Here is a 15759-nt window from a genome sequence, read left to right as displayed (position 1 = left end):
GAATGCAAGTTTTGTGGCACTGTTGATAAGAAAAAAAAAGAAAGCACGAAGACGTCACTGTAGAAGTGATTGTAGAAGCGATAAAATTGCGTGTATCTTTAAATAGGTGCTAATAGCCTGTTTATTTTCATTTTGTTTGCTTTTAATTATGCAACCATACATAATTTGCACGCTTAGCCAAACATTGATTGCATGCTTAACTAGTAACCCAGAAAAAACCAATAGTGCACGTGTTTGGCACGAAGATGTCACACGATGGTGACAGGCTAACAGGGTAAAAAAAAAAAAAAGAGAGAGTAAATATGTTCTACACGCGGTAATATTTGCCTTGCTTACGGTCATCTTATAGCATGCCGCGCCATCTCTGAACTATGCCGAAAAACTCGTTCCAAAAAGCCAAGCTCGTTGTGCCGCCGACCACTGGAGGTCAGTTGGGTCGCCTCGTTTCAGCTGGGCGGCAAAATTGCATTCTCGTATATTGTGCAAGGTTTGGATAGCTTGCATTACACTTTATAAGTACTTGAGATTACTCTAGCTTTTGATCACTTATTTGTGTTCAACATGTTGGATAACAAGATTTGGATGCACATTACCAGACGCAATAACTTACACGCGTTCACTTCAATAGTTATAATAATCACTAAACAATTAAATCTCGTTACTGAAAGTGTTCTTTTTTACTCAAGTACTGCGAATAGCGGCCGTTGGGATAACTGAAATGCCCGCTAGTGAGAAACGAAGAGGAAAATATTCACAAAAACTGTGAAATCGGTGGGATGTGCTTGGTAATTCACGAATGAAAGATAGACTCGGCTGAAAGCGTAAATGTATGAATATTTTTCCACATACAACGACAGAGGGCGAGTTGTAGCGAGCATGACTAGCGTTTAGTTGCACTGGAAAACAGCTGAGTTTTCAGTAAACAGTCTGAAAAGTATCTGAAACAAGTGCATAGTCTTGCTGGCAAATTGGGATATAAAAAGAAATCGACAGTGTATCAAACATTCATAACAAGCGAAACATCAATGAAGCGCTGAAAATGATTTTTTTTTTATTTTCATACAGATGATAGCATTATATATGAAATATTAAAAACAAAACCATCGGTTATCTGGACGGCCACAAGATATGTTTTCAGTGGCTTACAAATCACGAACGAGTGATAGGAAACGAAATTGTTGACAAATAAACCACTGCAGCACACAAAAAAGTTCACTTGTCACCAGTGCCCGTTTATTTCTCAGGAAGCAAGAAGGTTCTTTCCGAACTGTGTCACAAATTATGCAAAGACGCTTGGTTTGACGAAAATACAAAGTCTTCACTCCTATATCAAATAGATCCGTCTTTCTGATTTTCACCTAATCAAAAGAGTGATAGTCAATTTGACACGCTATCGCACTGTCTACGATTAGGTGTTTCATACACACATCACTTTTTATGCCGCATAAAAAGAAGAACGTCCTCACACTTCGACCACTGCGATCATGTCGATGCGCCAGAGGAGCATAATCTTTTAGAATGTCCGCAATACGAATAACAATGCACTGAACTGAGGGATCGCTTGAACCGACTCGACAGACAACTATTTACGATTACAAAAATACTTGGTCCGTGGCCGCATTCAGATAATCAAAGGCACGAAGTGGGCGGCTTCCGTGATTTTTTGATGCACACAAATCTAATGAACTGCCTTTAGTTCATATTATACATTGCCGCTATCTGTACGGACTGTATCCGCAATGTGATCCCGATTTATAAACTGGACTGTGACCATACTTGCTGTGCTAATGCATGCAATATAAGACCTCTAATGTATATAGCATTGTACACATTGCCTCTCATTAGTTCTGTATTTCATTCTTAATTTTCTTTTTTGTGTGTTTATATTGGTCATTACTGTTATCATGTTGGGATATCCGGCTATAACGTAGCCTAACTTCCCATGTTCTGCCAAATAAAAATACAAAAACAACAACAAATAAACAATCAATATCAAAAACAAAAGATTGTGCGTTTGAATAGGATCATTTAAATTGTAAAAAAACACAAAAAGAAAGCAACGAAAAGCAATCAGGGCTTAGATTGAGTAAAATGCACTTGTCTCTGATCATCACACAGCAATAATGTTTTGCCATTCCCGATAATAGCAGTGTAAACTTCAGTGTAAGAACGACCATAGCCAGGTTATGAACGAAATGTTACATGATTTAAGTGCTTCCTTACCATACACACATACCATACAGAAGGAAATCACGTATAGCGCTGTCGCAGGTTCTTTTATAGGCACTGTACTAGGCTTCACGCGCTTTTCTACATGCTAGTAACAGACGCATACCCTGAGCTTCAACGTAACTCCGAAGTCTGTCTTGATGCATTTCAAACTAAAATAACTATAATTGCTACGGTTTTACGCCCAAAACTGCGATACGATTATGAGGAACGCCGTAGTGGAGGGCTGTGGAAATTTCGACTATCGGATGTTCTTTAACGTGCACTGACATTCCTCAGTGCGCGAGCCTCTACCATTTCATTTCCATCAAAAGTTCTACTGAAAGGTTTCGGTATGCGAGTCCAATAGTTCCATATTTTTCCACACAGAATCCGTATGTTTTCCGTATATTTTCATATATATTTGTCGTATAGTTCCATATTTTTCCACACAGAATCCGTATGTTTTCCGTATATTTTCATATATATTTTTCGTATATTTCCGCAAGATGCCTGACGGAAACATACGGAATTATTGGACATCGTATACGGAACGTTTCATAGAGATGCCATCGCCGCAGTCGGGGTAGAACGTGCTATCTACGGATCAACAGCTAACCACACTAAAATCTACACAACGCTGCCGACCACTTGTGAAGTTAGGCTTTCCAATAGGTGCACGCTCACTCTAAGAAAGAGGAAAAAAATCCGCCAGATCTGCGCAGAACGGACAGCGCAGTCACAGTTAAAGCTAGAAGAGCAGCCTGCGTTTAACGATCATTGTACTGTCTTTGGATAGTTGTGTGACCCACGAAAAAGTGGCGTGACAAGTCAGTGCTCTCGTAAGGGAGTCACATTTTGTTTTTGTTTTTCATACAGTGCTCCTCAACTATGAAATCAGTAAAATCGTATTTAAAACCCATACTACGCGCAGTCGTGTTTGTTTAATTTGTTCTCGCTCAAAAGCTTCCGTATAACATGGCTTCCCATAAATCTTAGCATTATCATCCAGTTGTGGGATTCATTTACCATTCGTCTGCTGTTGAATTCCCGAGAGAAATAACGAAAATTTTGTCTTTAATGATCTGCTGCTTCACATACTGCTCAGATACTGAACACGACTTGCTCTCAATTCGCAAATCTATTTATCCTCTCAATAAACTAAGGTGTCCCGTCTAGTTAGGTTCACGCGTTCCGTCTTGAATTTTAAAACATCACAGCTTACCAGAAGGCGTTCAACCTTTTTTTTTTTTATAACGCGCGCACAGTGATATCAGGACGTACGTGTACCGAGTGCTCTAAGGCTTTTTCTGACTCACACTGTGGCCTTCACTGCCTTTCTTTTGTTATTTCGTTGTTACGTTTGTGAAGCCGTTCTGTTTCGTGCCTGCCGACCGATCTTTTTCGTATTATTTGCTACTTCCGAAATCATCCCATATTGCTTTATAGATGGTGTGATAGTGTGTTCTCGATGGAGGTAGTGGTTATAGATAGATGATGTTACCCAGAGCCTGTGATGGCCTGGAGCATTTGTGTGATATTTTAGGAAGGCAGCATTCCTACAGAGCTGTAATACTTGCAATAAACCAGCTTGCTCTCATTGTAAATGAAATAGAAACAACCTGCTTTAAATATCTTACCCAAAACAAAGCCTTTAAAATAACTATGGCTTTATTCAAACCCCAAACCACGTACCTCCAAAATAAAAAAAAAGAAATGAGGACAAAACTAGTAATTCATTATGTTGATGCAAATAATTAGCCCGCACACTGACGATTTTCGCTGCTCGTCACACTGGAAAGGGGCCTCACGTTGTTCAAAATACAAAAATACATCTATTTAATAATCTCCCGGGGAAAACGAATAAACATTCTAAGCATCATTTTATAACACTCTTGCGCCTACCGAAAACAATGAATAAGAAGCTCCAGGGGCAAAGCTCCTAAGGGTGTGGGTCATTTCCTCTGTAGTAGTAGTAGTAGTAGTAGTAGTAGTAGTAGTAGTAGTAGTAGTAGTAGTAGTAGTAGTAGTAGTAGTAGTAGTAGTAGTAGCAGCAGCAGCAGCGTTATTAGCATGTAGCCACTTCTACTTTATGAATTGCTCAATAGATGGCGTTGTCCGAATACGTCCTTGGAAATATTATCACTAGATGGCGCTAGTGGTGTTTGTATACTTGACGATTTCTTATAGTTCACAGACAGACAGACAGACAGACAGACAGACAGACAGACAGATAGATAGATAGATAGATAGATAGATAGATAGATAGATAGATAGATAGATAGATAGATAGATAGATAGATAGATAGATAGATAGATAGATGCTTAGCCCCACTCATAATCATTTACTAAGTTGACATTCTGTAAACTTTTTATAAAAGTTCAACACAGCTAACGACCCCTGTTATGCCAGCGAGTCCTCGTCAAACGTCCGTGCCTCTGAAACAGGCAATCTGGGTCAAGGCCAGCCCGCAGCCCGCCGGGCGCGAACAACTCCACGGCGTGAACACGCGCGGCGCATCTGTGGCCCACGTGCATTGAGTCCGCGGCGCACGTGACAGCGAGCCGGCGTCCTCATGTCTGGTGGCCTGACGCATCGCGCGGCGAACCCCATTGGAGGAGCCTGCTCGGAAGACCAGCGGCGCTTCTGATTGGACATTTTAGTTGGGCCCGGTGTAAATAAAAGAAGCCCTGCGGCGTGTCGCGATCAGCGGTTTTAGGCGAAAGGCTGACCTATGTGTTAGAGAGAGGAGCTCGGCTCTTCGAGTCTCTGCCGGCCCCAGTGCCGAAATTGTAACGCCTCTGTATATATGCTGTACATAAACCTTGTTTAACTCACCGTCGTCTCGTCCGCTCGTCTCCTCAGCTCTGCGCAGAAGCAGTCGCGAGCTGAGAAACATACGCTACCAAACGGCTGGTGACCTTCCCGGCGGGGTCGAAAGCAGTGGCGCCTCCGGGACCGCGTCGGCGTCGCCGTCTTTCGCAACAGTGGTGGCTTCGGCGGGATCGGTCCGTTCGTTCTCAACAGTGGAGGTCAGCGGCGGGATTTCGGAGGTGGCTTCGCAACAGTGGTTGGCAGCTGCGGGATCGGCCGGCGTCAGCGACATCGATGCGGTGAGTGCCTGATGTTTTCCCCTCAGTTCACCAGACTACTCTAGCTCAGGTTGTAGTAGTTTAGAGAAGGGCTGTGTGAAGCATTAGAGTGAGCTTTGATCGTTTCAAGCAAAGTCGAAGTGCTTTGAAACCAAAGTTAATGCGGAGGGGGTAAACACGGGAGAGTGAAAAGTTGCTTGCGCGTCTTGCTAGTTGACTTATAGTGGGTACGGCAAGTAAATTGTTAACAGGGGCAAACAGCAAGAGGCTAGTGTGAACGATGGAGAACCTTAAAGTGAAGGAACTCATCGAAATTTGTGAGGAACTCGGCATTACTTTGGGCCGTGCGAAACGAAAGCAAGCGATCCTTGAGATCATGAAGGATGAGGGAGTGTCGGCTGAGGAAGTCGATGAGGCCTGGGTGGATATTAAAGCACGCCGTGAGGAGGCTGAAAGGCGAGAAGTAGAAGCTCGCGAACGTGAGGAGGCTGAAAGGCGAGAAGCTCGTGAAGAGGCTGAAAGGCGCGAAGCTCGCGAACGTGAAGAAAGGCGCGAAGCTCGCGAACGTGAAGAAAGGCGAGAAGCTCGCGAACGTGAAGAGGCTGAAAGGCGCGAACGTCGCGAGCGCGAGGAGGCCGAGAGACAGGAGCGCCTCGAGATGAAACAAATAGAATTGGCAATCCTACAGTGTTCGCAGGCGCCTAGCGCAGCTTCTCCGACGATTCAGGTCAGCGGTATTAGAATTCGGGATCAACTGCCACCGTTCGTAGTGGGCGAGGACATGGCGAAGTATCTCGTCAAGTTTGAACACGTCTGTGAGCGAAATGCTTTGGAGCAGTCTCTTTGGGCGCGGAACCTGCTAGCTCTTCTTCCCGGCGAAGTGTCCGACGCGATAACTTGCTTGTCGAGGGAAGCGTTTGAGAGCTATGACGAGGTTAAGGAAGTGCTCTTGAGACGTTATAAGTTGTCACCCGAGGCTTTCAGGCAAAGGTTCCGGTATGCTAAAAAGGGGAATGAGTCACACGTTGACTTCGCGTTTCGTCTTAAAGCCGATTTGATCGAATGGCTCAAGGGCGAAGGTGTTTATGACGACCGCGATAAAGTGGTGGAATGCGTTGCATTGGAGCAATTCTACCGCTGCATCGAGGAGGATGTCAAACTTTGGCTGCAGGACAGACTTGGGGACGTACAGTTAAACAAGGCAGCTGAGTTAGCTGAGGAGTATTATACTCGCCGAAAGTTGCATAGCAGGGCAGCGCGCGTTGAAAAGGATGAAAGGAAAGAGGGCTTTTCAAGGAAACCTGATCAACGGAAACCCGCTCCGCACCGTAATTTCAAGAAGGACCCGTCTCTTACGAAGGACAGTGTAGGGGAAGGGCAAACAGAAGCGGAGAAATCGAGTGAGGTTTCTACCACACAGGCATTAGAACCGGAAAACAAACGGAAGCCGCTAATCTGCTACAACTGTAAAAAGGAAGGGCACATCGCGAGAAACTGTCAGGAAAAGTTTGCCTTCGCAACGATCCGAGAATCAGAAAAAAACATGCGGTTGTTGGAGCCGTATCTCCAAGAAATTAGGGTCAATGAGAAAACGTGCCGAGCACTTAGAGACTCAGCGGCAACCATGGACGTTGTCCATCCTTCATTGGTGTCTCCGGATGACTTCACAGGAGAATGCGCGTGGATCAGGCAAGTCGCCGAGGAGCAGAGTGTTCGCTTACCAATCGCCACGGTTGTCATTGAAGGCCCGTTCGGTAAGCTTTGCACCGAAGCAGCTGTGTCTGCCGCGCTAAATGATCGTTTTCCTTATCTATTCTCCAACAACTCAGAGCAGCTTCTCAAAGAGCAGGGCAAATCGTTCTTCCCCAACTTAGCGTGCATGGCTCTCACGCGATCGCAAGCGCGAAAGCTTTCGCGGAAGCTGGACTTGGTTCCATGCGGTGAACTCTCAAGTGACCTTGTCGGCGGGTCGACGGAACCCCAAAAAGGAAATTTTCCGCATGAGTCATGTGAGCAGTCACGCGAGCGGCCCGTCGCGGGAGCGGCCGGCGCGGTATGCGCTGGGGGAGACGACGTGGCGCCATTGAGTCAGAGCGAGAGGGTTGCAACGCTCTCGCCTGTAGCGGAAAGTGGGAGCGAGCTGCCGAGAGTTGATCGAGAGACGCTCATTCGAGGGCAGCGTGAGGATCTCTCGATTGAAGCGCTAGTGGAAAGCCAAATTGAAGCGCGAGTGGAAAGCCAGAAAAACGCGGCAAAAGTGCTGTCGAAGGAGCACTACGAGAAATCGGGGAAGAAGCGCGCTTTTGAAGTTGATAATCAGGTAATGCGGCTGCAGCCACCCAAAAGGAACAAGCTTGAGGTTGATTGGGAAGGGCCCGCCAAAGTATTATCGAAGCCTTGCGATACAAATTATGAGGTGCAAGTAGGAAGGCGGCAGCACAAAATTTACAACTTGATGAAACCCAATGTTCAACATCAAGCGGTCGTAAATCAGCTGTTGAAGGCTTCAGTGGAAGAGGAAGCAGAAAATTTGAGTTCTAGTGAGGTGATCGAAGGGAGATCGAAAGTAATTTGGGAGCAGATAAACCTAGAGCCTAGCTTAAGTGAAGGAGGACCTGAGAAAGAGGACCTGAGAAAGATTGGTTCCGAGTTTGAAGACGTGTTTTCGGACCGCCCCGGAAACATGAGGGTGATCGAACACGATATCGAGCTAAGCGGTGAGGAGTCAATCAGTAGCAAGCCGTATCGTTGTTCCCCTGTGCAACGTCGAAAGTGTGAGCCGCTCTTGGTGCCGCATAGGTATCGTCGCCTAAAAGTGGCCGGTTACTGAAGTGGAGCATGTTGCTCCACAGCGCAACTTTGACGTTCGCTAAAGAAAAAAAAAGGTAAACGCTAATGCAGGTGCATTGAGCAGTGCGTTCCAGCTAGTAACTTCTCAACCTTTCGGTTTCTGGCTGGCGATTCGGGGCAAAATTTTGACCTCATCACGACCTGGGCTGAGCGCTCTCGTTCAGAGTGATCTCAAGGGGCCAACTTTGTGGTATTCTAATTCGTTACGTTGGTGTACGTGGAAAAAAAAAATATTGAGTTGTCATTTTAAGAGTCTTGTGTCCCACAGGTGCCTCTTGATGTAGAGGGAACAAAATTCCGATAGACACGTAGATAGGCATATGTTGTACTATACTTTGTCTGGTGTTCTGTCGGGTGACCGAGGGCACTTGCTTGTGTCGTGTGTTGTCTGTTGTAGAACCGTTCTTAGCAAGTTGCAGAACCATCGACAAGTGCTGAAACCGAAAATGGTCAGAAGAGACGAGCGAAGTTGGCCAGCAAGTTGTGGCGACACGCCAGTGGAGCGGGGATCCGTCGTCAATGATGGGATGTGTTCCCGGAACAGTCTGGAGCTGTATTCTCCCCATGGCCCTGGAGGCGAACCTGGAGGGACCTGGCGAACGAGCGCACCTGGCATCCGAGCCCCGTGGAAGCAGCTCGTCTTTCCGGTGCATTGTCTGGCGGCGGGGGCGCTGTTATGCCAGCGAGTCCTCGTCAAACGTCGGTGCCTCTGAAACAGGCAATCTGGGTCAAGGCCAGCCCGCAGCCCGCCGGGCGCGAACAACTCCACGGCGTGAACACGCGCGGCGCATCTGTGGCCCACGTGCATTGAGTCCGCGGCGCACGTGACAGCGAGCCGGCGTCCTCATGTCTGGTGGCCTGACGCATCGCGCGGCGAACCCCATTGGAGGAGCCTGCTCGGAAGACCAGCGGCGCTTCTGATTGGACATTTTAGTTGGGCCCGGTGTAAATAAAAGAAGCCCTGCGGCGTGTCGCGATCAGCGGTTTTAGGCGAAAGGCTGACCTATGTGTTAGAGAGAGGAGCTCGGCTCTTCGAGTCTCTGCCGGCCCCAGTGCCGAAATTGTAACGCCTCTGTATATATGCTGTACATAAACCTTGTTTAACTCACCGTCGTCTCGTCCGCTCGTCTCCTCAGCTCTGCGCAGAAGCAGTCGCGAGCTGAGAAACATACGCTACCAAACGGCTGGTGACCTTCCCGGCGGGGTCGAAAGCAGTGGCGCCTCCGGGACCGCGTCGGCGTCGCCGTCTTTCGCAACAGTGGTGGCTTCGGCGGGATCGGTCCGTTCGTTCTCAACAGTGGAGGTCAGCGGCGGGATTTCGGAGGTGGCTACGCAACACCCCTAAGGACTATAATTAAGTTCATTGTCTGTTAGTCATGTCACATTAAAATTTTCGCTCTAATTGAACACCGATATCTCTGTAGCGCTACGCTGCTCCCCTCTCTCGTAACTTGTTCGCCTCGGTGGGCTTTTGGGACCTTAAATCCAACATATCAATCAATCAAATCACTCCTCGGTGGAGGCGGTCACATTCTGATGGAGGCGAAATGTATAGAATTAACATGGGCTGGCATCGCACACTACCCGTGTAGTGTGCGATGCCAGCCCATGTTAATTAACGCCGGATAGTCCAATTTTTTAAGCCCTCCTCAACGGCGTCCCTCACAATCATATCGTGGTTTCGAAAAGTAACCCCCCCCCCAAAAAAAAATGTTATCGCTCATAACTTCTGGGCTTTCTGACGTCCCTTGTTTGACGGCTGTTATTTAGTGCTAATGTAACAAAAATAAGGCAGCAGTTTCTATCATAAGGTCCTTCGTTTTTCTTATGTATTTATTTCCGTCTAAACTGTCAGAAGTGACCCCAGGTAGCGCCGTATACTTCCAGCTATATCCAGGCAAGAAAAAAAAAAACTAATATTTATGCGCTCGTCATATCAATATCAGGAAAGTACGAAAAAAAAGCCTTGACCACAGTTTATACGCCTAGGAAGTTACTTGACAGCTCGAGGCAAGACGGCTCGTGCGTTGCGTGATCTGTTATATCGACGGACAAAGATCCTTGGCTTCTGGTACTTTGCATGTTCATCATGTTTTGGCCCGCTTTTCGGTATACTCGCCTTCCTTCGATTATTCTGCGGTCAAGGATCTCACCCTCGTCCGACTGCTATGTGAACCGAATAAATGAGTTTAGTTAGAGTTTGCCGAGTAAACGTAAGACGTCAGGGCTATTGCCTACTCGTACTTTTTTTCTTGTCCACTTCTCTGCCGCTTTTAATAACACTCATTGAAATGGTTGATATAAACCATTTCCCTTGACTTACAAGGCAATCCCTGCCAGAGAGGAATTCAGCAGGTGTGCTCCAACGCCTAAAATAAAAGAAGAAAAAAAAGAGGGATAAAGGAAGAAAAAATGACTTTGCACTTGTCAGCACTGCATTACAGTTTCAATAATAATTATTTCTGGGTGGTTTCGTTCCAACACCACGATGTGGTTACGGGGGATGCCACAGCTCCAAGGATGGGCTCAGGAAATTCCGAACATCTGTTGTTTATTTTAACGTGCGACGACATCGTACAGCACACGGGCTTCAGGCATTTCGCTTCCTTCGAAATGGGACCGCCACGACCGGAATCGAACCCGCGACCTTTGGGTAAGAAGCCGAGTACCCTAACCACTACACCACTTCGGCGGGAAACATTGTAGTTCCAAACCTGCTAAAACCGTGTCATTAGAATACGCCAGCACAGTATGGGATCCTTACACTAAGTTTAATATTGATAAAATTGAGCGGGTTCAAAAGAAAGCAGTTCTTTTTATATACGCCAAATACTTACCATCTCATTCACCCTCTGCACTAATGACTGCAAATGGCATTCAGCCACTTGCTTCGCACAGACTCAAACAACGGCTTGATTTCGTTTTCTTGCTGCCTAACAATAAACTCGCCATTGATCCATCAACGCATCTATCTTTCCTATCAACTAAGCAGACCCGACATCACCATCCCAATTTGATTACCCCATATTTTGCGAGAACTGATGTCTTTATGTATTCTTGCTTTCTACAGACAGTGTCTGATTGGAACAAATCATGTGATCCCCATTCATTGTCAATTAAATAGAGTGAATTGCATTACGTATTGTGCATGTTATTCCGATTTTTTATTTGATGTGCCCTTCCTGCTTGGACCATTTATGGTTCGCAGTATGTACTAAGTAAATAGATAAAGGCATAAATAATACCAAATCAGGCATTTGTTGAACCCTATCTTCTTCCCTTATTTCCAGAAACACTAGTATTGTTGGCATGGTGATTTGATATGCTATAAATACTTTATGGAACACAAAATAATAGTATTATTTGGGGTTTAACGTCCCAAATTTTATAAAAGGACTAACGCGTGAAATTATGAAGGCGAACTTGAAAAAGTTCACACGGCTCACTCATACGTGAAGGAAAGCTGTACTAAACAAATTCTACTACATCTTATTTTTTTTAAATGGCAGTGAGAAAGAGATAAATTCCGGAGTTTAAAATCAGTTACTTTCGCCTAGTCGTTTGCGCTTGCGTAGTTTTCCCGCAGGTCGAACGCATAACCACTAGCAATACATTCTTGGCCTGGGGAATGTAGCAGGCACAATGTACAGTGCATCATGCATGCACTAGGCAAAATGGACATGTTATAAGTATATACATATAGGGATAACTAAGAGAAATACAAGAGAAATACCCACATTTCTTTGTAAAATGATATAACGGAGAATACTAGAGAAGAAAAATCGGCAAGTCTATCGGCTTGATGTACTGGCATTATTGTCGGCTAGTTTTTATTATTCATTTCTTCATCGAAAGAAACGCGAGCAGCGAGAAGCGTGGCTTTCGGCCCAGTCCGAACTCCGGCATACCTTGTCTGTCGTAAGGAGTCTTTTTTCAGTTGCTATCAAGGCAGTGGATTAGTATCTTTCTCCGGCTGACGTTAACAAGCCGCAAGTCCTTATCTATCAGTCACTCTTGGCGCTTGAAAGCACACGCAATGCGATAGCGGCAGTCAGACCAGGGGCTTTAGCCCGACCAGGGACTTTAGCCAGACCAAGCACTTTACCCAGACCAACGTTCAAGCGCTATGGTGACGTCGGCTGAAAGCAGAGATTCGCCAAACGACAAACAATGCATGCCATTTTTCTAGGGGGCTGAAAGCCACGTATCCACTGTCCACGTTTCTTCCCATAGCGAGAGTACATGCGTTGTCAAATCCGCAAAGCTTGCCGAAGCTCACCACCTTATTAACACCGTCGTACCACCAGACATCAGCTTGCTCGACAGCTGCGAAGTCGGCAACGTGCCGAAAGGCTAAGGATGACAAAACGCGCTTCCTTGATATGATACGTTGCTTTTGGCGAGCTGCGCTTGTGGTGACAGTCAACAGGAAAGCTCAGCCGTGAAAAATTAGCGAGTAATGAGGAGTGCGAGATGTCTATGTGAAGAAAAACACTACCTACGACGGACACCCTTGCGTAATCCTCCAAAAGTGTGGGATAAGAGCTGCCGAGCACACACGCCGACTCCCTAGTGGTATCGCACTCATTTTCCGTGTTGGGAGTCCATAAACTCGGAATTCTAACGCGGGAGCTATTCTAAATTGCCGCCGATGCTATCGGCTCTTCGCGCCTTCATTCATCGTCGCTAAGTCGGGTGTTCTTTGCGAGCGTTATCAACGCTGTAAGCCAGTGTGGTGCCTACATACGCATATGGCACACCATCGAAATATCTTGACTTATCATCATTTTCTATCGCTGCTGGCTCATGCGAAGCAGTTCCTTGATACGTTCCGAGAAGTTCCGATCCATGGATAGATTCGATTTGATTGATGCGTGGGGTTTACCGTCTCGAAACTACCAAATGATTGAGAGACGCCATTGTGGAGGGCTGCGGAAATTTCGACCACCTGGGGTTCTTTAACGTACCCCCAAATGTGAGCACACGTGCGTACAGCATTTTCGCCTCCATCGAAACTGCAGCCGCTGCAGCCGGGATTTGATGTCACGATCTGCGGGTCAGCAGCCGAGTACCTCAGCCACTAGACCACCACAACGGAGCAATCCATCGGTAGATTCAGTTTTTCTTAACGCCATGTACTGCACACTGTGCATTTATTCTGATCGAAAAAGAAATTCATTACACTTTCACAACTGCACTGGCACTGTTAGAAGAGAGACGTCCACAAAGACTTAAGAAAACACCGACCCGTTTGTAGCACGAAGGCAGAAGAAGAGCTGTACGGATTTCTCAGAAAAGCTTCTTAGTTACCGAATCATTCATCCTGGTAGGGGGTAAGTGAAAAAGTCAGAAAAAATCATTATGTTTGTTTTTTCAATCCATCAACATGTTTTGATGGTAAGAATTTTTCTGCATCTAAAAATGTAATACAGGTATAATTTCCTTCTTAGGTTATAATATTGTCTCTGATTTTTTCTTGCATGTCTCATTTCGAACGTAATTCGTCCATCTTTACAAAGCATATACCATGTGCGAGAACCTTCGGAAAGCATCGTGAAGGTAGCGCTTGTCATTTGAATAGTTATCTCAGTATGGAATTCTACAAAAAGTTTTCTTTCGCACGAACCTGCTATAGTATATATCTGCCTTAAAGGGACACTAAAGAGGTACAATGACTTGGTTAATATTGATAAACTGCACTCTGGGAACTCTATTGCCATAAGTTTCCCACTAATGAGCTGAGTATTGGCGGACAAAATTAAAGTCAAAAAGTTATTTTTAAATTCCGTGCCAAAATCTATGCGCATGGTGTAACAAGTTGCAAAGCGTATTTTTTGCAATTTTTAAGACATTTACTCGATAACACTTTCCGAAACTTCGTATGCTATAGGTCTATGGTCCCCACAGATGACAATGTACTATATTTTTTATCGAGTATAGACTATGTGGTCCCAGTAGGTGCCTTCAAAATTGACCACGTCATGGTGTTTGGGGCGGAAAACTCGTCGTGGCGTCATCCAACTCCATTTTCTTTTCGCACGTTTTCTGGCTTACTGAGCGTCATGTCGCGGTAAGGATGTTGTTTATAGAATGGCGAAATCGTACTTTCCTGATGCACAAAAAATAGTATTGCTGCTTAGTGTCCCTTTATAATGTAGTAGTAGAAAACAAAGCTACGTATACATTAGGTAAAAGTTTGAGCTTTAACTGGAATGCGGCAAAAAAGCTGGCAAAAAACCACAAGGCCTGCGTGGAGCGCGCAGCACAGTCACAGTGAAAGCTGGATAAATGCATTTCAGAGCCTTTCTTAACCACTCTTTGGGTATTTATGCTTCAAGCACACTTGCAGGCCACCCATTGCGCTATAAATCATCGTATTTTGTTGTTGTTGTTTTTTGTAATGAGATTACATTCCCTGTGTCATCCTTCATCATTCTTCTGAGAAGTGCGGTACCCGATGCTCACTTGCAAGAATATTTCTTTTTATTCTGCGGCTGACGACGAACAAGAATTATGTTTAGAGCTATCCTAATGAGGCATACCATCCAACGACCCACTCGTTACGCACTTCGCATTTTGTGACACCTTGCTGTTTCTTGGCTGCTCCAAAGTGCTTTAAGGCAAAACCCCACATGCGCGAAAATGCACGCGACGGCTACTATCTACGCGACATTAATCGCCTTCAAGCCAGCGTTCGCTTGCGCGGCCTAACCCCATTCACGTGGCTGCTTCGGTGAGTGATCTATGCTGTTGCTGGCATGAGGGCGATGTCAGCGGTATGCAATAGAAAACACGATCTTTTGTTGCATTATCCACGGTACAGCCGTGGCCACGTCTGTCTAGAGCACTCGAGGAGCCGGTTTTTGCTCTGCGGGCCGAAACCTTGAGGCAGTTTCGGACACTGAAGTGGTCTATAGCATGCACGGCCTAGTTGTCAGGCTGACCACGTCAGAGCCTGATACTGCCCCAAGGTTTCTATCGCCCCGCAGCGAAAAAAAAAAAACCGGTGTTCGCGTGCTCTACACAGACGTGGCCGCGGCTGTACATAAATTGCTGATATAAACAATATAAAAAAATCCCATCAGGGCTGTTACGTGCCACCAAGTCACGTCACAACGGCGTGGGACTTGTAGTTCGTGTCGACTCACGTTCGCGTTTAACAGTAGAGAGCTTTAGTACTGCGTACGCTGCGTACGTGGCAGCGTTGCGTACGTAAGGACGCCACGTTCTGCGTAGTGCGCATGCGCAGACCGCGACGCGCACGTATCGCGTTACGTACGCAGCCGCTACGTACGCACGCATGAGATGCGTGCGTGCGTACGTATGAGCTGATCGCGCCGCTCTCGAACAAGGTCGCGACAGCGCGAGACTTCGTTTTGCAAAATGGCGGCATCGAAGGCAAGCACCACGGAGCCTTCCTCCGTGGCAAGCACCGACCGGCTCTGTGGCTTAAAATATGGCCATAATCTGGCTATAACACTTCGATTGGCTCACATTGGCTGTCCACAACACGTGCTTCTATTTTGATCTACCAGATGACGCAACACGCTTCACTTTCGTTACGTACGCGGGTACTGCGGCGTACTAAAGGCCGATTAGTGGCAAAAG

General features: G+C 46.1%; 2 protein-coding genes across 6 annotated transcripts in view; both read left to right on the top strand.

Moving 5' to 3' along the window:
• Positions 1-9264, top strand: part of LOC142796419 (uncharacterized) — a 235054-nt gene extending 225790 nt beyond the window's left edge. Inside the window, exon 2 of one of the 2 annotated variants that reach the window (XM_075886944.1) lies at positions 5242-9264. In XM_075886944.1, coding sequence (XP_075743059.1) covers positions 5582-8131 — 2550 coding nt within the window. In that variant the 5' untranslated portion in view covers positions 5242-5581 and the 3' untranslated portion in view covers positions 8132-9264. The remainder of the gene's footprint in view (positions 1-5241) is intronic. The other variant, XM_075886943.1, reaches the window with a different exon arrangement.
• Tsp74F (Tetraspanin 74F) overlaps positions 1-15759 on the top strand; it is a 482187-nt gene that overhangs the window by 299858 nt on the left and 166570 nt on the right. The gene's annotated exons all lie outside the window — the stretch shown is intronic.

This window comes from Rhipicephalus microplus, chromosome 2 (genome assembly GCF_043290135.1).
Source record: "Rhipicephalus microplus isolate Deutch F79 chromosome 2, USDA_Rmic, whole genome shotgun sequence".
NCBI classification, from domain to species: domain Eukaryota; kingdom Metazoa; phylum Arthropoda; class Arachnida; order Ixodida; family Ixodidae; genus Rhipicephalus; species Rhipicephalus microplus.
This window is presented reverse-complemented; position numbering and strand designations above follow the sequence as displayed.